The sequence below is a fragment of the Bombina bombina genome, chromosome 5 (assembly GCF_027579735.1).
Source record: "Bombina bombina isolate aBomBom1 chromosome 5, aBomBom1.pri, whole genome shotgun sequence".
NCBI classification, from domain to species: Eukaryota; Metazoa; Chordata; class Amphibia; order Anura; family Bombinatoridae; genus Bombina; species Bombina bombina.
In genome coordinates this window covers 224,945,615-224,969,125 of record NC_069503.1, presented here as the reverse complement: position 1 = coordinate 224,969,125, position 23,511 = coordinate 224,945,615, and the positions used below count along the sequence as shown (strand labels likewise).

The following is a 23,511-nucleotide window of genomic DNA, read 5'->3' as shown; positions in this document are numbered from 1 at the left end:
ATTAGTGTGTGTATAAAAGGTCAATGAGTTCTGGACTCCTGACAGACCCTTGCATCTTTCATCAAGTGCTGCACTGGCGTTTCTGGAGTCATGGGGAAAGAAAAAGAATTGTCAAAGGACCGGTGGGAAAAAGGTAGTTGAACTGTATAAAACAGGAAACGGATATAAAAAGCTATCCAAAGAATTGAGAATGCAAATCAGCAGTGTTCAAACTATCAAGAAGTGGAAAATGAGGCGTTCTGATTGATAACATACTGCATTCATCTTGCCATCAATTCTGACCAAATTTCTCGTGCCTTTGTAGCTCACACATCCCCAAAACAGCAATCAATCCACCTCTGAGTTTCACAGTAGAAATGGTGCCAGAAGGTTTGAGGCTTGTCTCTGTGCTGTTTGGCGTATTGTAAGCGGGATTTTTTGTGGCATTTGCGTAGTAATGGCTTTCTTCTAGCGACTCGACCATGCAGCCTGACCGTGGTTTGGTTTCAACAAAACCCCTTATTTTCCACTTTTTTATTAGAGTTTGAACATTGCCAATTTGCATTCTCAATTCCTTGGATATCTTTTTATATCCCTTTCCTATTTTATACAGTTCAACTACCTTTTCCCGCAGATCCTTTGACAATTCTTTTGCTTTCCCCATGATTCAGAATCCAGAATCGTCAGTGCAGCACTGGATGAAAGATGCAAGGGTCTGTCAGGAGTCCAGAAACTTATTGACCTTTTATACACACACTAATTACAAGAAAACAGATCACAGGTGAGGATGGTTACCTTTAATAGCCATTCAAACCCCTTTGTGTCAACTTGTGTGCATGTTATCAGGCCAAAATCACCAGAGTGTGTAAACTTTTGATCAGGGTAATTTGGGTAGTTTCTGTTGTAATTATGATTTAAAAAGAGTAAACACAGTTGATTGATAATAAATGGCTTCAGTCAAACACTAACCATGAGTGAAAGAAAGTTTTTGTAAATATATATATATATATATATACACATATATACACATGCGCGCCTGCCCCTCTCTGTGCGCGCCCCTCTCTGTCTGTGTGTCACAAGGAGGCGGCAAAGACACCCCAGCCAAAGGCTTAAATACCTCCCCCACTCCCCTCATCCCCCAGTCATTCTGCCGAGGGAACAAAGAACAGCAGGAGAAATATCAGGGTATAAACGGTGCCAGAAGATGTATGTCCACCCAATGGAGATAATGGGCAGGAGCCGTGGACTCTCCTCATACCGATGGAAAGGAAATTATCTGGTAAGCATAATTTATGTTTTCCATCTTAATATAAGGAGAGTCCACGGCTTTAATTTTACTTGTGGGAAACCTATACCCAAGCTCTAGATCAGTGTTCTTCAAACTTTTTTTCTCCAAGACTCAGTGCAATGATATCACATACTTTTGTGACTCTTTTTATATTTGGTCTGAAAATTTCAGATGTAATATACAGCAAGATAGAGCAATTTGTGGCAAAGTGATTAAAATGTGTGTATAATATAGTCCTGATTGTAGTTAAACTTGAAAATGTTTTAAAAGCCTATTACACACGCAAACCATACACACTGGTGTAAACTGATCCTGCTGCTTCTATTCATGTAACCAAAACACTGTCATTGCATTTTTCCCCTTTGTACAATAACTGGCACATGTAAGAATGACACCTCTAATTCTGATCATTATCATTCAACTAAAATGAAAACAAAAAAAGCCTCAGGCTGTGCTGATTCTACTGATTTCACTGCTTGCCCATGCTTCTGGGGAATCTCCCCATCACAGGCACTTAGTGGGGTGGCCCAGGAAGCACCCTTCCCTCAAGTCCACCCCTGTTCTATTAGAGTGCACTCAAGCAGTTTCCAGTATCACACTTAATTTCCAGATTTCCTGCAACTTCTCCTCTGAGTCCTATACTTTCCTCCATAAATATATAACACTGATTAAGTAGCACTACTGTCTGCAACACTGCCCTCAATGGAACAATACAAATATATATATATATATATATATATATATATATATATATATATATATATATATATATATATATATATATATATATATATATATATATATATATATATACACACACACACACACACATTATTATTATTATCATCATCATTTATTTGTATAGGGCCGCCAAATTCTGTAGCGCTGGGTACAATGATAGGGGTATACAATGACAAAGATTAGTGATAAAATACAAAACTAAACAAATCTAGCACAAGAGGAAGAGGGCCCTGCTCCGGAGAGCTCAGAGTCTATAATTTATATACATATATACACACACATACATACACACACACACAGGTTATATCTTAACTTCTTCCTTCTGCTCTGTCGTACATTTAACTGTTTGGTTGCTACAGAAGGCTGAAGCTGTGTTGTAAATTTTAGATTTTTTGTGGCCATTGTTTTTATTTGTATATCATGTACATGTGGCAGCCAAGGGGTTAAATGCAAGACAGAGCAGAAGGAAGAATATATGGCTTGACCTCTGAAGCTAAAAGTTAATAAATTTCCTATCCCCAGTTGTACTTGCAGGAGTTAGAAAGACATTAGGAGGGCTGTATGAGCTGTACCGGTACACTTCCTGGAACTGCAGGATTCTCATCCCCCTCCCCTTCTGACCTACCAGACAGCCTGCAGAACAGGAGAGCATGTAAAGTCAGCAGCTGTAGGATTGTCCCTTTCCACTTCCCCACAATCCATATGAGTGGGATCCACAGAGCCCAGCCCCAGTGATTAATAGGATGTGCTGGAGGCAGATCCCTCTGCTATCATCTCACCACCGTGTAATGCAGAGAGCGCAGGGGTTGTACAGGGAAACAGTTCAATGTGACTTTTCCAGATGCTCTGGCTGCCCTGCGCTTCTGTAGTCAGATCAGAGTAATTCTGAGCCTGCTGCCCTCTTTAGAGTTAGTGTTGTGAGCGCTACATAGAATCTGCAGCACAGCTGTCTACCATGCACCTAAACTGCATATTTTCTTAAACAGTTCAGTTCTGCTTCTTTGCGACCCAGTGAACATGGTGTTGCGACCCAGTAATGGGCCGTAACCCGTAGTTTGAAGAAGTCTGCTCTAGAGGACACTGAATGAAAATGGGAGGGTAAGAGAGGCGGACCATATTCTGAGGGCACCACAGCCTTTAAAACCTCTCCCCCAAAAGCTGCTTTAGCAGAATCAAAAACGTCAAATTTGTAAAACTTTGAAAAAGTATGTAAAAAGGACCAGGTAGCCGCCCTACAAATCTGCTCCATAGAGCCTTGTTTTTGAAGGCCCAAGAAGAAGCCACAGCTCAAGTAGAATGAGCCGTAATCCTCTGAAGAGGCTTATGTCCCGCTGTTCCATATGCTAAACAGATGATGCTCCTCAATCAAAAAGATAGGGAAGTCGAAGAAGCCTTCTGCCCTCTGCGCTTCCCAGAATAGACAACAAACAACACAAAGTCTGTCTAAAATCTTTCGTAGCCTGAGGATAGAATTTCAAAGCTCGAACCACATCCAAATTATGAAGTAAATCGCTCCTTTGAAGAAGGATTAGGACACAAGGAAGGAACCACAATCTCCTGATTGATGCTGCGATCAGACACAACCTTGGGGAGAAAACCCAACCCAGTGCGAAGAACAGCCCTATCAGCATGAAAAACTAGGTAAGGAGGCTCACATTGCAAGGACGCCAACTCAGACTCTGCGTGCCGAAGCAATAGCCAATAGAGAAAAACTAACTTTCCAAGACAGTAACTTAATTTCAAGCGAATGCATGGGCTCAAATGGAGTCCTCTACAAAACCTTAAGAACCTAAATCAAACTCCAAGGAGGAGCAGAATTTCTAAAGACAGGCCTGATTCTTAGACAGAGCCTGAACAAAAGACCGGATATCAGGAAGCTCAGCGAGCCTCTTGTGTAATAACACCGATAGAGCTGAAATCTGTCCCTTTAAGGAACTAGCAGCCAGTTCCTTCTCCAAACCGTCTTGGGGAAAGGAAAGAATCCTGTATACCCTGACCTTATGCCAGGGGAATCCACATTCTTCACACCAGAATAAGTAGGTCCTCCAAACCTTATGATAGATGCGACGGGTGACTGACTTTTGAATAAGAGTATCAATCACTCTCTCAGAAAAACCTCTCTTGGCCAGGACTAAGCGTTCAATCTCCACGCAGTCAACCTCAGAGAATTTAGATTTTGATGAACAAAGGGACCTTGTACCAGCAGATCCCTGCGACAAGGTCACCTCCATGGAGGAGATGACATCCCCACCAGGTCCGCAAACCACATCCTTCATGGCCACGATGGAGCAATTAGAATAGTCCAAGCTTGCTCCTGCTTGATGCGGGCCACCACCTGAGGTACAAGTGGCAACGGTGGAAAAATAAACTAGGTTGAACCCCCAGGGCACTGCTAAGGCATCTATCAGCTCTGCCTGGGGATCCCTGGACCGTGACCCATATCTGGGTAGCTTGGTATTGAGTCTGGACACCATGAGATCTATCTCCGGCGTCCCCCATCTGCTGCAAATCTCCGTAAACACCTCGGGATGGAGAGACCATTTCCCCAGAAGAAACGATTGTCTGCTGAGAAAGTCCGCTTCCCAGTGAGCAGTTGTGGGCCTCCGCCCAATCCAGAATCTGAGATACTTTCCTCATGGCTAGGGAGCTTCTTGTCCCCCCCTGAAGGTTAATGTAAGCCACCAAGGTAATGTTGTTTGATTGGAATCTGAGAAACTGGGACGAACCCAATAGAGGCCAAGCCTTCAGAGCGTTGAAGATCGCTCGAAGTTCCAGAATGTTAAATCGAGAGAAGAGATTCCTCTCGAGTCCCTCGGCCCTGTGCCTTCCTGGCATCTCAAACAGCTCCCCACCCTGATAGACTTGCGTCTGTAGTCACAATCTCCCAGGATGGTCTTAAGAAGGATGTCCCCTGGGACAGGCTATCTGGACAGAGCCACCAAGAGAGCGATTCTCTCGATCGGTTGTCCAGATAAATCTGTTGGGATAGATCCGAGTGATCGCCGTTCCATTGCCTCAGCATGTACAACTGCAGAGGTCTGTGATGGAACCTGGCAAATGAGATGACATGAGCCCAATCACCTCCATACACCGGGCCACAGATGGCCTTAATGAGGTCTGGAGGACAAGACAACAAAGTAATTTTGCAACGTCTCTTCTGTAAGAAATATCTTCATGGATACGGAATCTATTATCGTGCCCAGGAATTCCATGAGATTGAAGAATAGCTCTCGAATGGTCTTCTGCCAGCCGGCAGGACTGAGCTTAGACCAGAATGTCGTCCAAATAAGGCGCTACTGCAATACCTCTGGATCTCGCCACTGCGAGCAGAGCTCCCAGAATCTTCGTATAAACTCTTGGAGCAGTAGACAGACCAAAGGGAAGAGCTACAAACTGGAAATGCTGATACAGAAAAGCAAATCTTAAAGGACCAGTAAACACAGCAGATTTGCATAATCAACAAATGCAAGATAACAAGACAATACAATAGCATTTACTCTGAATTTCAAATGAGTAGTAGATTCTTTTTTAAACACATTTCAAAGTTATGTCTATTTCCACTCTCCCTGTACCATGTGATAGCAATCATCCAATCACAAATGCATATACGTATAGTCTGAGTTCTTGCACATACTCAGTAGGAGCTGGTGACTCAAAAAAGTGTAAATTTAAAAGACTGTGCAAATTATTTTAATGGAAGTAAATTGGAAAGTTGTTTAAAATTACATGCTGAATCTAAATCATGAAAATTTAATAAAAACAGAATTTATGCTTACCTGATAAATTACTTTCTCCAACGGTGTGTCCGGTCCACGGCGTCATCCTTACTTGTGGGAATATTCTCTTCCCCAACAGGAAATGGCAAAGAGCACAGCAAAAGCTGCCCATATAGCCCCTCCTCAGGCTCCGCCCCCAGTCATTCGACCGACGGTTAGGAGAAAAAAAAAGGAGAAACTATAGGGTGCCGTGGTGACTGTAGTGTATAGAGAAAGAAAATTATCAAACCTGATTAAAAAACCAGGGCGGGCCGTGGACCGGACACACCCTTGGAGAAAGTAATTTATCAGGTAAGTTCTGTTTTCTCCAACATTGGTGTGTCCGGTCCACGGCGTCATCCTTACTTATGGGAACCAATACCAAAGCTTTAGGACACTGATGAAGGGAGGGAGCAAATCAGGTTACCTAAACAGAAGGCACCACGGCTTGCAAAACCTTTCTCCCAAAAATAGCCTCCGAAGAAGCATAAGTATCGAATTTGTAAAATTTGGCAAAAGTGTGCAGAGAAGACCAAGTCGCTGCCTTACATATCTGATCAACAGAAGCCTCGTTCTTGAAGGCCCATGTGGAAGCCACGGCCCTAGTAGAGTGAGCTGTGATTCGTTCAGGAGGCTGCCGTCCGGCAGTCTCATAAGCCAATCGGATGATGCTTTTCAGCCAGAAAGAAAGAGGTAGCAGTAGCTTTTTGTCCTCTCCTCTTACCAGAGTAAACGACAAACAAAGATGAAGTATGTCTGAAATCCTTTGTTGTGTCTAAATAGAACTTTAAAGCACGGACCACATCTAAATTGTGTAACAAACGTTCCTTCTTTGAAACTGGATTCGGACACAGAGAAGGAGCTATTTCCTGGTTAATATTCTTGTTGGAAACTACTTTTGGAAGAAAACCAGGTTTGGTGCGCAAAACAACCTTATCTGAATGGAACACCAGATAGGGTGGATCACACTGCAAAGCAGATAATTCAGAAACTCTTCTAGCAGAAGAAATAGCAACCAAAAACAGAACTTTCCAAGATAGTAACTTGATATCTATGGAATGTAAAGGTTCAAACGGAACCCCTTGAAGAACTGAAATAACTAAATTTAGACTCCAAGGAGGAGTCATGGGTCTGTAAACAGGCTTGATTCTGACCAAAGCCTGTACAAAAGCTTGTACATCTGGCACATCTGTCAGGCGTTTGTGTAACAAAACAGATAAAGCAGAAATCTGTCCTTTTAGAGAACTCGCTGACAACCCTTTATCCAAACCCTCTTGGAGAAAGGAAAGAATCTTAGGAATTTTAATTTTACTCCAGGAGAATCCCTTGGATTCACACCAACAGATATATTTTTTCCATATTTTATGGTAAATCTTTCTAGTCACAGGCTTTCTGGCTTGGACCAGAGTATCACTGAATTTGAAAACCCAAGCTTGGATAAAATCAAGCGTTCAATTTCCAAGCAGTCAGCTGCAGAAAAACTAGATTTGGATGTTCGAATGGACCTTGAACTAGAAGATCCTGTCTCAAAGGTAGCTTCCATGGTGGAGCCGATGACATATTTACCAGGTCTGCATACCAAGTCCTGCGTGGCCACGCAGGAGCTATCAGAATCACCGAGGCCTTCTCCTGTTTGATCCTGGCTACGAGCCTGGGAATGAGAGGAAACGGTGGAAACGCATAAGCTAGGTTGAACGACCAAGGCGCCACTAATGCATCCACTAGAGTCGCCTTGGGATCCCTGGATCTGGACCCGTAGCAAGGAACTTTGAAGTTCTGACGAGACGCCATCAGATCCATGTCTGGATTGCCCCATAGTTGAGTTAACTGGGCAAAGACCTCCGGGTGGATATCCCACTCCCCCGGATGAAAAGTCTGACGACTCAAATAATCCGCCTCCCAGTTGTCTACTCCTGGGATGTGAATTGCAGATAGATGGCAGGAGTGATCCTCCGCCCATTTGATAATCTTGGATACCTCTCTCATCGCCAAGGAACTCATTGTTCCTCCCTGATGGTTGATGTAAGCTACAGTCATGTTGTCCGACTGGAATCTTATGAATCCGGCCTTCGCTAGTTGAGGCCAAGCCCGGAGCGCATTTAATCTCTCTCTCAGTTCCAGGATGTTTATCGGGAGAAGAGACTCTTCCCGAGACCAAAGGCCCTGAGCTTTCAGGGAGTCCCAGACCGCGCCCCAGCCTAATAGACTGGCGTTGGTCGTGACAATGACCCACTCTGGTCTGCCGAAACTCATTCCCTGAGACAGGTGATCCTGAGTTAACCACCAACGGAGTGAGTCTCTGGTTACCTGATTTACTTGAATCTGGGGAGACAAGTCTGTATAGTCCCCATTCCACTGATTGAGCATGCACAGTTGTAATGGTCTTAGATGAATTCGAGCAAAAGGAACTATGTCCATTGCTGCAACCATCAATCCTACTACTTCCATGCACTGAGCAATGGAAGGCTGCAGAATAGAGTGAAGAACTTGACAAGCGTTTAGAAGCTTTGACTTTCTGACATCTGTCAGGAAGATCTTCATTTCTAAAGAATCTATTACTGTTCCCAAAAAGGGAACTCTTGTTGACGGAGACAGGGAACTCTTTTCTACGTTCACCTTCCACCCGTGAGATCTGAGAAAGGCTAGAACAATGTCTGTATGAGCCTTTGCTTTTGGAAGAGACGACGCTTGAATTAGAATGTCGTCTAGATAAGGTGCCACTGCAATGCCCCTCGGTCTTAGAACCGCTAGAAGGGACCCTAGCACCTTTGTGAAGATTCTGGGAGCAGTGGCTAAACCGAACGGAAGAGCCACAAACTGGAAATGTTTGTCCAGAAAGGCGAACCTTAGGAACTGATGATGATCTTTGTGGATAGGAATATGTAGGTACGCATCCTTTAAATCCACGGTAGTCATACCCTCCTGGATTGTAGGTAAAATTGTTCGAATGGTTTCCATTTTGAACGATGGAACTTTGAGGAATTTGTTTAGAATTTTTAAATCCAGAATTGGTCTGAAAGTTCCCTCTTTTTTGGGAACTACAAACAGGTTTGAGTAAAACCCCTGACCTTGTTCCGCTGTTGGAACTGGGTGTATCACTCCCATCTTTAATAGGTCTCCTACACAATGTAAGAATGCTTGTCTCTTTATCTGGTCTGAAGATAAACGAGACATGTGGAACCTTCCCCTTGGAGGAAGTTCTTTGAATTCTAGAAGATAACCCTGAGAGACTATTTCTAGTGCCCAGGGATCCAGAACATCTCTTGCCCAAGCCTGAGCAAAGAGAGAGAGAGAGAGAGAGAGTCTGCCCCCTACTAGATCCGGTCCCGGATCGGGGGCTACCCCTTCATGCTGTCTTGGTAGCAGCAGGCTTCTTGGCCTGTTTTTATCCTTGTTCCAGCCTTGCATTGGCTTCCAGGCTGGCTTAGCCTGGGAAGCGTTACCCTCTTGTCTAGAGGCTGCAGAGTTAGAAGACGGTCCGTTCCTGAAATTGCGAAAGGAACGAAAATTAGATTTATTCTTAGCCTTGAAAGGCCTATCCTGTGGGAGGGCATGGCCCTTTCCCCCAGTGATGTCTGAAATAATCTTCAATTCTGGCCCAAAAAGGGTCTTACCTTTGAAAGGAATATTAAGCAGTTTTGTCTTAGAGGATACATCCGCCGACCAAGACTTTAGCCAGAGCGCTCTGTGCGCCACAATTGCAAACCCTGAATTTTTCGCCGCTAACCTCGCCAATTGCAAAGCGGCATCTAAAATAAAGGAATTAGCTAACTTAAGTGCGTGAATTCCTGTCCATGACTTCCTCATATGGAGTCTCCTTATTGAGCGACTTTTCTAGTTCATTGAACCAAAAACACGCCGCCGTAGTGACAGGAATAATGCACGAAATTGGTTGGAGGAGGAAACCTTGCTGAACAAAAATCTTTTTAAGCAAACCCTCCAATTTTTTATCCATAGGATCTTTGAAAGCACAATTGTCCTCAATGGGAATAGTCGTGCGTTTGGCTAGCGTAGAAACTGCCCCCTCAACCTTAGGAACTGTTTCCCCATGCATCCTTCCTTGGGTCGACCATGGGGAACAGTTTCTTAAATATGGGCGGTGGGACAAAAGGAATGCCTGGTTTCTCCCACTCCTTAGCCACTATGTCCGCCACCCTTTTAGGTATCGGAAAGGCATCAGGGTGCACAGGGACCTCTAGGAATTTGTCCATTTTGCACAATTTTTCTGGAATGACCAAAGAGTCACAATCATCCAGAGTAGTTAGTACCTCCTTAAGTAAGGCGCGGAGGTGCTCTAACTTAAATTTAAATGTCACAACATCAGGTTCTGCCTGTTGAGAAACTCTTCCTGAATCAGAAATTTCTCCCTCCGACAAACCCTCCCTCACTGCCAATTCTGACTGGTGTGAAGGTATGACAGATAAATTATCATCAGCGCACTCTTGCTCTTCCACTGTATTTAAAACTGAGCAATCACGCTTTCTTGAAATCCTGGCATTTTGGATAAAATATTAGCTATAGAATTATCCATTACTGCCGTTAATTGTTGCATAGTAACAAGCATTGGCGCGCTAGATGTACTAGGAGTCGCCTGCGCGGGCATAACTGGTATTGACACAGGAGAGGATGATGAACTATCCCTACTACCTTCATTTGAGGAATCATCTTGGGCAACCTTATTAAAAGTGACAGTATTGTCCTTACTTTGTGTGGACGCCATGGCACAATTATCACATACATTTGAAGGGGGGACCACCTTGGCCTCCATACATACAGAACATATTCTATCTGAAGGTACAGACATGTTAGACAGGCTTACACAGGCTATTAATGCAATAAAACCGTTTTTAAACAAAACCGTTACTGTCTCTTTAAATGTTAAACAGAGCACACTTTATTTCTGAATGTGTGAAAAACTATGAAGGAAACATCCTATCTTTACCAAATTTGCACCCTAGTGTCTTAATGCCTTAAATGTATTGCACCCCAAATTTCAATTTTAAATGAGGAAAACGGAGCTGTTTTAACAATTTACAATTTTAAACCCACTACAGTCCCAGCCACAGCGTTTGCTGCGGCTTCACCTGTCCTTGGGGGTCATTTGCCACAGAAATAAGCCTTCCAGGAACGTTTTTAATGGCCACCGGACCCTCTCATATGAAGCTGCATGCACTGCATCCAAAAGAAACTGCGCAATTAAGGCGCGAAAATGAGGCTCTGCCTACTAGAGTGAAAGGCCCTTCCTGACTGGGAAAGGTGTCTAAACGACTGCCTGGCGCCTAAAAACGTTACCAATACTCTTCAAGTTCTTAAAAACACTTTAAACCCCATATAAATATCGAATAAAACAATCGATTTAGCCCACAATAGTGTCAACCAGTTTATAGCCCATTAATAAGCCTTCATTCTGTTATGAGTGTAAGAAAATGGCTTACCGATCCCTAAGAGGGAAAATGACAGTCTTCTAGCATTACAAAGTCTTGTTAGAAAATGGACTAGTCATACCTTGAGCAGAAAAGTCTGCAAACTGTTCCCCCCAACTGAAGTTCTCTGGGCTCAACAGTCCTGCGTGGGAACAGCAATTGATTTTAGTTACTGCTGCTAAAATCATACTCCTCTTTTAAACAGAACTCTTCATCCTTTTCTGTTTTAGAGTAAATAGTACAAACCGGCACTATTTTAAAAAAACAAACTCTTGATAGAAGAATAAATAACTACAACTAACAAAGAGAATGACTGGGGGGCGGAGCCTGAGGAGGGGCTATATGGGCAGCTTTTGCTGTGCTCTTTGCCATTTCCTGTTGGGGAAGAGAATATTCCCACAAGTAAGGATGACGCCGTGGACCGGACGCACCAATGTTGGAGAAACCCGAGTGTCCCTTTAAGAACTTGAAGTGATCCTTGTGTATTGGCACATGAAGGTAAGCATCCTTCAAGTCTATCGTGCGCATGAACTGTCCCTCTTGAACTAAGGGTAGAAAGGACCTTATTGTCTCCATCTTGAACGATGGCACAGACAGAAACTTGTTTCAGCACTTTAGGTCCAGAATTGGGAGAAACGTACCCTCCTTCTTTGGGACCACAAAAAGATTTGAGTAATATCCCAGACCTCTCTCCGCTAGAGGTACTGGTACAATGACTCCTAGGGAGGAGGGATCCCTCACGCACCCTAGAAAGGCATCTAGTTTTTCTGGTCTTGAAGACAGGTTTGATAAGAGGAATCTGCCCCTGGGTGGATGAGATTTGAAACATATCCTATAACCCTGGGCAATGACCTCCAGAACCAAAGGGTCTTGTATGTCTCCCAGCCAAGCCTCCACAAAGAGAGATAGTCTGCCCCCAACACGATCCAGTGACTGATCGGGGGGCCGCCCCATTATGCCAATTTCGTCTTGGTGGGCTTTTTGTTCTGCTTGGATTTGTTCCATGATTGAGGTTTCAAAGTACCCTTGGACTGATCAGGTTTAGCGGAAGGCTGCTGGAGTTGGGACGTATCAGAACGAAAGGGACAAAAATTAGGACCCTGTCCTTTAGCTTTATTCTTCTTATCCTGCGGTAAAAAGGCACCCTTGCCCCCAGTGACCATGGATATGATAGAGTCCAGTCCTGAACCGAAAAGAACCTTCCCCTTAAATGGAAGGGAAAGTAATCTAGTTTTCGAAGTCATGTCAGCAAACCAAGACTTCTAGCCTGTAGGCTCTATGGTTGAACAGACAAGCCTAATGTCTTTACATTTAAGCGGATAATTTGCATATTTGCATCACAAATAAACAAATTAGCTACCATCAAAGCCTTAATTCTATCCTAAATTTCATCGAGGGGAGTTTCCACCTCGATCATCTCCGACAGAGAATCACACCAATAGTTAGCGGCTCAAGCCACCGCAGCAACCGCCGCTGCAGGCTGAAATAAAAATCCTGTGTGCTGAAACATTTTTCTTAGAGTTTCTAGCTTCTTATCCATGGGCTCCTGAATCCTGAAGCGGAATAGTGGTGCGCTTGGCAAGCATGGGGATAGCTCCATCCACCTTAGGGACAGATACCCACAACTCTAATTGGAAGTCCGGAACAATTTCTTAAAAGAAGAAGTGGAAAAAGAGGATCCAAGTCTTTCCCATTCATTCTAAACGATATTTGTCATCTTTTTTGGAACCAGGAAAGTTTGTGGCACCACCCTGTCCTCATAAACCTTATCAAGCTTAGGAATAGAAGGTTCTTCAGGTAACTTAGGTTGCGGAACCTCTAATGTAGCCAACACTTCCTTTAACAGAAAGCGTAAGTGCTCTATCCTAAATCTAAAGTCTGGTTCCTCCGCAGCCGGAGGCCTAGAGGCAGCCGATTCTGACCCAGAAAGAGCCTTCTCTGAAGTTTTAGAGGCGTCTTCATTAGTGGATAAACTAGTATGAGATGAATCCAACAAGATGGTAGATGACCCCTGGGAAGGATAGCAGTATTTAACCTTTCGCTTAGCAGGGCGAGGTAAAGCACTAAAGGCCGCAGACACTGCCGTTTGTAACTGTTCAGTAAAGTCTGGCGGTAACAGGGCCCCTCCAGAAGGAGGATTAGTAGTGCAATGGGGAGCTGCATGTGTAATAGATGATTGCAGGAAACACACCTTGCGGGACAGAGACCCTCAGAGGTGGACGGCTCAGTGGTACTAAACATCTTGTTCTTTTTAGATATAACTACTCTATCAAGGCATGTGGAACATAATTGAGCAGGCGGGTATACCGTAGCCGCCTCACAATAAACAGGTATTGGATTTGGTTAAAGAGGGAGTACACCCTAACGCATCAGTCCTCCATAGCTTGCGCTTTTACGATGGACTACAGAAAATTAAATGGCACCTTTATACCCCCAATGGACGGGGTACTCACCACCTCCTATGACCCAGGCCCCACAGAGAAACCGCTTTGTCTCCTGCAAACCGCACGGTCAGGAAAGAGGAAGTTAACAAGGCAACAGTCACATGGAGTGCCATGCAGGACCGCCCCTGCTGCAGGGAGAAAAGCACGCCAAACTGACAGGCTGCGCAGTTATCCAAAATTAAAGTAAAACCTGAATGTTCGCACATCTGCCAGGGCCACATCTCACACATGTAGCAACATAAATCATAATAAAAGTAAATCATGTATAAATCCCCCCCCCCCCCCCCCCGTTCAATAATCCTCTTTCAGAGATATTAACCCATGATTCCATACCGATAAAGGAGATTCACTGTGACCCTCTCTTCTTACATTATCATATAAGATAAAATGAAACGATCTTACCGGAATCATCGCCGTGGAACAGACACACAGCCTCTCAAGTTTGACAGTCTTGTAGCATCGCACCTGACATGGACTTGAGTGACAGAAGCAGGAAATGAAACTCGTCAACACTGACTGCTTAGGAGTTAATACAAGTCTGGATGGTTTTGCAGAAAGACTCTCCCTGCATCTCCAGACCCTAACATTAGTCAATGTTTTCACTGAGAGGCTGACAAGACTACTTAAAACTCCAGTCCCATAGCGAAGAGTACTTCCCTCCATAAGAGACTACTCCGAATCTTCCGACACTTCTCTGCCATCCTCCTGTGACAGAAGGCAAAGAATGACTGGGGGACAAGCATAGTGGGGGAGGTATTTAAGCCTTTGGCTGGGGTGTCTTTGCCTCCTCCTGGAGGCCAGGTTCCGTATCCCCACAAGTAAGGATTGAAGTCATGGACTCTCCTCATATTAAGATGGAAATAGACACAGGCAGAGAATATTGTGACTTACAAGCAGGAAAAAAAATGCATTTAATAGTTTAAAAAAATATATAAAATTTAAAAGTTTGGATTTCTGAATTCTGGATTTGTACCTGTATAAGTATATCAGTACAAACTAGTAATGTACATACCGTGTCCCATTTTGCGTTCATCTTCTCCTTCTCAAATTTGGCAAACTCTCTTCTATCATGAATAATCATAAGCAGTTTCCAAATCAGCAGTAATGCCAGTCCAATGAGAACAATACCAGCAACAACACCAGCAACAATTGGAATTATATCGGGGCCACTAGGACATTCTGCAGATTTTAAAAGGAAAACGAGTGCACAAAATAAATTAATATAAAAAGTCACTTAAATTGTTACCCCCCCACCCCCCCCAGACGTTTTTGTTCAGTCTTGTGACAATAGACGTATAATTTTTCTTTTCCATTTGGAGGCAGGGCATTCAAATATGACTTTAGTCATTGGATTCACTGCTACTGGAACTTTACATCTAACTAATTTCTTTTAAATGTTTAGAAGCTTCTTCGCATTATAAGAAATATCAATTAACAAGCTGTAACAACCTAAATTACAGTTATAGTAACGATTTCAAGCAGCAAAAATTAAAAACTGTTTAAAAATAAAAATGTTTCTCCCCAAATTGCGCATGTTTTTAAGAGATTGGTACCTAGAAAGATCTTTGTAGTAATACTGAGACCTGCTAGTTCATTAGTTCTCATCTTGAAAAAGGCTTGTTTCACAAGTCCAAGTGTAATAAATCGGTTTGTTCATCCACCTGGAAATTAATATTTTCAAAGCTGGCATGAATCATCAGCATGGTAAAGATTTTTACAGACTTGAAAGGATTTGTTGGTAGTCCACCAGAGTCCCCTCACATTCTGTCGATGTGCAATGATAGAACTACTTTGTACATACCAAAAACAGAAATCACCCCCTTTGAGGAGTATCCAGGTAAGAAAGCAAGCCTGTTTGACTATTATAAGAGACCATGATTACCCAAACTTCTTCAAAGAAAGGGGCACCCATACAAAAGTTTATTTAGTGTCATTTATATGCGAACAGTTATAGAAGTTTTACATACCATAGCAAATTTATCAACACACTGAGATCCTGTGAGTAAAGAGACTCACATGTATATAGTGCCACTGTGCAATATATTGCACAATCAGCATTTACATGGAGTTCTGTAAGGGATTTGATGATAAATCCTTATAAGAAAACATCAGAACATTGAATTACTCATTTAATTGCTGTAATACTTGTGTGTCCTTCCTGATGGGACATCTATACTACAAGCACTTGTGTCTCCTTGGGATTATACCAGGTTATTGTTTGAAGAGACTGAGTGAGGTACACCCTCTTCAAGGGCATTTCTAACATTTGTAACTCCATGAACATTTGAAGGGAAACCACACACAAACTACCATAATTAGCTGTTAGATTTTTATGGTTACTTTTTAAACCACAGATGCCATTATCTTTGTTTGGTAAGCTATGTTTTTTTTTAAAATAATACCTTCTCTAATAAACCCAAAGTCTTGTATTAATCTAATGAGACACTTTGCAAGTGAGTTATTCTGATTACGCCAAAGACCAATACATTTCATAAAATGATCATATAAAAAATTGTAATTAAAAATGTTTTCTGGAGATAAAGGGTAACTGATGTAGGACTTTTAATGTGTATATAAAAGACCATAGTGTTCTGAAGTAATTAAACCCTTTTATGTAACATTATGTAATGGCGCACAAATTAAGCTATACCTTCTGAAAATGTAGAATTCTACCACCTGTGGGATTTCCTGGCATCCTAGAAGCCGTGATTTCTGAAAACGACAAAAGACTTTTCAGTCCTAACCGACTCACTATCTATCTCTACGGCCTAATAACTTTTTTTTTACCTGCAGGAACTAAGCAATCATATTATACCTTATGCAGTTTAATGCCTATGTTGACACTTATTAACTTACTTTAAATTAAATAATAGTTGTGCATACCGCTGTGGACCCGTAAAGGGCATCTTAATCCTGAAGAAAACAGTTTCTCTACCTTTTTTTTTCTCTGTCAGTTATACTTCTCCTGTTGTTCTTTTGTATTTATAGAACAAAAAACTGATGCACATGTAACTATTTCGCATATCTTCATGTCTGTATTGGTTATACAATTTTCAATAAATCATTTGGAAAAAAAAACAAAAAAAAAAAAAAAAAACAGCAAGTTGAAAAATATTAAATAGATTTAAGAAATACAATCTGTCCCAAGCAACACTGTTTTATTACAGGTAAAAAGGTTATTGCCTCAGTTTTTCAAATCACCAGATTTCCTGAAGTAGATGTATCATGAATGCTGATTAAATGCCCAGATAATTGTTAAGACAGTCTTTTTAAGGGCTTCAAATTGTAGATCAACTGTGATATTTTAAGCACTAATGAATTTGTATTGTTCTGAAGCTGTTTTTTTTTAAACAGGTTTTCCTTTTTATTTTCAGTCTACTTTGTAGTAGAAGTCAATTTGAGTTTGCAGATATTAAAAAAAAAAAGAGTTCCTTAGGATAAGATAGGCCAACAAGAGCAGTTATCCTGCTTCTCCACAGAAGTCAATCAGCCAGCAAATTTTAGAAGATACACGTTCGACATTGAGAAAGCCGTTGCAACTGCCAAAAAACTTAAAAGTTTACTAAATTAAAAAGCCTTATGCTACTTTTTGTGGACAGCTTTCTCAATTTTATGGAACCAAGGAGCTCATGCATTCTTCAGGATTAACTATAAACCATAGGCCGTCCGGGTAACACAATACTAAGAGTTTGTTAAAATGTCTCTTCTGTAGGCCATTATTCAAAGAATGGAATTGCTTGAAATCACTCGACTCCATGTGGCCAATTAGCTTTTTAAACAATTTGTTAAAATAATGCTCTCCAATATTTAAGTTTTTTATTATATGGCATAAGCAATCAAGATACAAGAAAAGAGAAAGCTTGCATAATTAGGCTCCAGCCTATCAATTCTGGATTAGTTGTCGATTAGTATTTGGAGCTCGACCCTATGATTTTATGAATTGGATCTTCTGTGCATTGCTGTACAGACTTGCAAATTTAGTGCAGTTAAATGGACATGATACCCAAAAATGTTCTATCAAGATTCAGATAGAGAGCATACAATTTAAACAACTTTCCAATTTACTTCCATTATCTAATTTGCTCCATTCTCTTGGTATCATTGGTTGAAAAAACAACAATGCACTACTGGGAGCTAGCTAAATGCATTGAGTGAGCTAATAACATGAGGCATCTATGTGCAGCCACCAATCAGCAGCTCCTGAGCCTACCTAGGTATTCGTTTTCAACAAAACAAGTTAGATTATAGAAGGAACGTCACTTAAAAATTATAAGCTCTATCTGAATCACAAAAGAAAAAAAATGGGGGTTTCAAGTACCTTTAACTTGAAACCAAGGCATGGAAATCAACGTTGCCCTTAAAATGGACAATTTTAGATCTTGATTTTTATGGACGGATAATTGACCTGGAATGCTTGTGCCCATTTTACACCTAGTAATCACAGCAAAACATGCTTTTTAAAAGTGGTTTGAATGCAAAGGAAAAATGCATCAAGATTTCCTTACCTGGGCCAATAAAAGAGTGCTAGGTAAAAACTTTATAGGCAATAATAATAGAATATGAAGTAAAAGAAAACATTACTGGCCTAATAATGAGCACCCAGTCTTAATTTCAAGGGGAAACATTTTTGCCAATTCTTTTGAATAGACATACACAAAATGAATGTGCGCCACAAAAATCAGGAAAATACTATTCATGTCCCATGACTCAAACATTAAAAATATATTTTGCCCATATTTGTCCAGCCCTGTTCTATAGCAAAAACATTTTTTTCCTTATTTTCCTCTTATCCAGGAATCAAAACAAGTTGTGGGTATATAAATGTGTGGCCATAAATACCCAAGATGACAGTGGGCACCTACAACATTAGCAGAACAAGAAAGTAAAGTCTAAAGAAAAACATGCAACCTCAGACCTTGTTATGTTATTTAATATGTATATAGTTTGCCTTGCCTCCAACTGGGTGGGCTAAGCCATCAAATACATCTGCAGGACTTAAAAGGGACATTTAAGTCCTGCAGAGGATGGTTCTCTTGAACAAAATGGACACAAATCACATTCTCATTTTACACCTCTATTGATCCATATTACTATTTTACTGTTAATCCATTGGCACTTTAATCATACTACAAACAAAATCATATACATAGGTTGTGAATACACTGCAGTGATATGCTTATATGCGAGATGCTTTTCAGGAAGGGAGTTCGCCAAAATAAGTCAAGCTCAACATACTGCATATTTTGACAGTTCACTGAAATGTATTTTTTTCCCTAAAATTGCAAAATGCCATTAATACTCACGACAAATAATATTTTAGATTTAGTTTTTTGTTACCTGGATCCTTCACAACATGGACATGAACTTCATTGTTGGCATTGACTGAATATGTGTAAAAGAACCAGCAATCATCAGCATCTTTTTCTTTGCAGTGAGTGAGTGGATCTGCCTGGCCTGGTTGTGGCAGCTTGTCACGACTATCCACCATGGTGTAGTTAAAATACATACATTCCTTTGAGCAGGTTTTTGCCTTCTCTCCCTTTTGAAAAGCTCTACACTGGACACATTCCCTTTAAAAGAAAAAAAATGTAATCCCTTTCACAGTACCTTACAGATTAATATTACAGTTTTATTTAAATTGATAATAAACTTTACAACAGCAATTACAATTCTGTGAATCTTGCTCAGTAGGTGCCGGTACCTTAGAAAGTGTGTATATAAAAAGATTGTGCACATTTAGATAATGAAAGTGAATTAGAAAGTTGTTTAAAATTGTGTGCTCTATCTGAATAATGAACATTTAATTTCGACTTGACTGTCCCTTTAAGAATATGGATCCTGTACAATTGTATGTTTAACTCTCACAAAGGGATTAAACTCACAGTAGAAGTACTACACAGGACCTGCAGAGCACGGCAGCCACAATTATGGAACCAGATACTGAGGCTCCGGTTTGTCTATCCAAACATTAAGAAAGGCCTGCGTTAAGGCCAAAAAAATTAGTTTTTTTGAAGCCGATTCTTGTTCTTCACCCCCGGAACCTGAAGCCGATGCTTCCAGTTATCGGCCAGGAAACAGGAGGAGAATCATGAGTTTTAGTTGGCACACTAAGGTAATTGGTGGGGTTTATTCTGAGCTTAGTACCCTGTTTAAGTCAATAAAATCAATTATTACTTCCACATGAGTGAGTATTGCTGTAAGACCCTAAACCTACTTTCTTGTATTTGGCACCTGCCAACGATCCAGTCGAAACTAGCACTACTGATTAGATCAGCTGCAGTTTCTGTGCAGAAGCAGTAGTGCTCTGTGGGTCCTGAGCAGAACTTATACTGTGAGTTTAAACCCCTATGTGTAGTGCAGAGCTGATATAAATTAGAGCATGTAATTTCTTGTCTATTATATATGTGGCAAAATAAATAATGAAAGTATATATTGCAAATTTGTTTCATTACACATAACATTTCAAATAAAAAAATCCTAAGAGAGCAGGCGGGGGGGGGGGGGGGGGTTAGTGGGTGTGTGCTGTTTTTTTGCTATAGAACCACTTGCAGTGGGTGTTACAGCTAATCTTATCAACAGAGCTAAACTGGGAGCTTCTAAGTAAGTTTCTAAACAGTTTTATACTGGGTTTTTAGATCAGTATCTGTGCATATTATTCTTTATAGTAGTGTGTATTACATGCAGTTATATGAAAATTGGTTTATACTGTACCTTTAAAAGGACTTCTAAGCTCAAAATTAATTACCCATAACATTTAATATATATAAAAAACAGAATTTATGCTTACCTGATAAATTACTTTCTCCAACGGTGTGTCCGGTTCACGGCGTCATCCATAACTTGTGGGAATATTCTCTCCCCAACAGGAAATGGCAAAGAGCACAGCAAAAGCTGTCCATATAGTCCCTCCTAGGCTCCGCCCACCCCAGTCATTCGACCGACGGACAGGAGAAAAAAACAGGAGAAACCATAAGGTGCCGTGGTGACTGTAGTTAAAGAAAGAAATTCATCAAACCTGATTAAAAAACCAGGGCGGGCCGTGGACCGGACACACCGTTGGAGAAAGTAATTTATCAGGTAAGCATAAATTCTGTTTTCTCCAACATTGGTGTGTCCGGTCCACGGCGTCATCCATAACTTGTGTGAACCAATACCAAAGCTTTAGGACACGGATGAAGGGAGGGAGCCAATCAGGTTACCTAAACAGAAGGCACCACGGCTTGCAAAACCTTCCTCCCAAAAATAGCCTCCGAAGAAGCAAAAATATCAAATTTGTAGAATTTGGCAAAAGTGTGCAGGGAAGACCAAGTCGCTGCCTTACATATCTGATCAACAGAAGCCTCGTTCTTGAAGGCTCATGTGGAAGCCACAGCCCTAGTAGAGTGAGCTGTGATGCGTTCAGGAGGCTGCCGTCCGGCAGTCTCGTAAGCCAATCGGATGATGCTTTTCAGCCAAAAGGAAAGAGAGGTAGCAGTAGCTTTTTGACCTCTCCTCTTGCCAGAATAAACGACAAACAGAGAAGGCGTTTGTCTGAAATCCTTTGTAGCTTCTAAATAGAACTTTAAAGCACGAACTACATCTAGATTGTGTAACAAACGTTCCTTCTTTGAAACTGGATTCGGACACAAAGAAGGCACAACTATTTCCTGGTTAATATTCTTGTTGTAAACAACCTTTGGAAGGAAACCAGGTTTAGTACGCAAAACAACCTTATCTGAATGGAACACCAGATAGGGCAGATTACACTGCAAAGCAGATAACTCAGAAACTCTTCCAGGGAGGAGTCAAAGGTCTGTAAACAGGCTTGATCCTGACCAAAGCCTGAACAAAAGCTTGAACATCAGGCACAGCTGCCAGTCGTTTGTGTAATAAGACAGATAAAGCAGAAATCTGTCCCTTTAGAGAACTCGCTGATAATCCCTTATCCAAACCCTCTTGGAGAAAGGAAAGGATCCTAGGAATTTTGATCTTACTCCATGAGAATCCCTTGGATTCACACCAACAGATATATCTCTTCCATATTTTATGGTAAATTTTTCTAGTTACAGGTTTTCTGGCTTGTACCAGAGTATCTATTACAGAATCCGAAAACCCACGCTTAGATAAGATCAAGCGTTCAATTTCCAAGCCGTCAGCTGGAGAGAAACTAGATTTGGATGTTCGAATGGACCTTGTACTAGAAGATCCTGTCTCAAAGGTAGCTTCCATGGTGGAGCCGATGACATATTCACCAGGTCTGCATACCAAGTCCTGCGTGGCCACGCAGGAGCTATCAAGATCACCGATGACCTCTCCTGCTTGATCCTGGCTACCAGCCTGGGAATGAGAGGAAACGGTGGAAACACATAAGGTAGGATGAAGGTCCAAGGCGCTACTAATGCATCCACTAGAGTCGCCTTGGGATCCCTGGATCTGGACCCGTAGCAAGGAACCTTGAAGTTCTGACGAGACGCCATCAGATCCATGTCTGGAATGCCCCATAAATTGAGTCAACTGGGCAAATATCTCCGGGTGGAGTTCCCACTCCCCCGGATGGAAGGTCTGACGACTCAGATAATCCGCCTCCCAGTTTTCCACTCCTGGGATGTGGATCGCAGATAGGTGGCAGGAGTGATCCTCCGCCCATTTTATGATTTTGGTCACTTCTCTCATCGCCAGGAAACTCCTTGTTCCCCCCTGATGGTTGATGTAAGCAACAGTCGTCATGTTGTCTGATTGGAATCTTATGAATCTGGCCTTTGCTAGTTGAGGCCAAGCCCTGAGAGTATTGAATATCGCTCTCAGTTCCAGAATGTTTATCGGGAGAAGAGACTCTTCCCGAGACCATAGACCCTGAGCTTTCAGGGAGTCCCAGACCGCGCCCCAGCCCACTAGACTGGCGTCGGTCGTGACTATGACCCACTCTGGTCTGCGGAAGCTCATTCCCTGGGACAGGTGATCCTGGGTTAGCCACCAACGGAGTGAGTCTCTGGTCTTCTGATCTACTTGAATCACTGGAGACAAGTCTGTATAGTCCCCATTCCACTGTTTTAGCATGCACAGTTGTAATGGTCTTAGATGAATACGCGCAAAAGGAACTATGTCCATTGCTGCAACCATCAACCCTACTACTTCCATGCACTGAGCTATGGAAGGTCGTGGAACAGAGTGAAGAACTTGACAAGCGTTTAGAAGTTTAGACTTTCTGACATCTGTCAGGAAAATCTTCATTTCTAAAGAATCTATTATTGTCCCCAAGAAAGGAACTGTTGTCGACGGAGACAGGGAACTTTTTTCTATGCTCACTTTCCATCCGTGAGATCTGAGAAAGGCCAGAACGATGTCTGTGTGAGCCTTTGCCCTTGAAAGAGACGAAGCTTGTATCAGAATGTCGTCCAAGTAAGGTGCCACTGCAATGCCCCTTGGTCTTAGAACCGCTAGAAGGGACCCGAGTACCTTTGTGAAAATCCTTGGAGCAGTGGCTAGCCCGAATGGGAGAGCCACAAACTGGTAATGTTTGTCCAGAAAGGCAAACCTTAGGAACTGATGATGATCTTTGTGGATAGGAATATGTAGATACGCATCCTTTAGATCCACGGTAGACATAAATTGACCCTCCTGGATTGTAGGTAAAATCGTTCGAATAGTTTCCATTTTGAACGATGGCACTCTGAGAAATTTGTTTAGGATCTTTAAATCCAGAATTGGTCTGAAAGTTCCCTCTTTTTTGGGAACTACAAACAGATTTGAGTAAAACCCCATTCCTTGTTCCACAGTTGGAACTGGGTGTATCACTCCCATTTTTAACGGGTCTTCTACACAATGTAAGAATGCCTGTCTCTTTATTTGGTTTGAAGATAAATGAGACATGTGGAACCTTCCCCTTGGGGGTAGTTCCTTGA

The 23,511-nt window shown here is 41.9% G+C and overlaps 1 protein-coding gene across 3 annotated transcripts in view; it reads right to left on the bottom strand.

Moving 5' to 3' along the window:
• Window positions 1-23,511, bottom strand: part of ITGB1 (integrin subunit beta 1) — a 180,147-nt gene that overhangs the window by 5,566 nt on the left and 151,070 nt on the right. For all 3 annotated transcript variants that reach the window (XM_053713855.1, XM_053713856.1, XM_053713857.1), the window contains 2 exons: window positions 18,968-19,200; window positions 14,643-14,809 (listed from right to left, as the gene is read on the bottom strand). In XM_053713855.1, coding sequence (XP_053569830.1) covers window positions 14,643-14,809; window positions 18,968-19,200 — 400 coding nt within the window. The remainder of the gene's footprint in view (window positions 1-14,642; window positions 14,810-18,967; window positions 19,201-23,511) is intronic.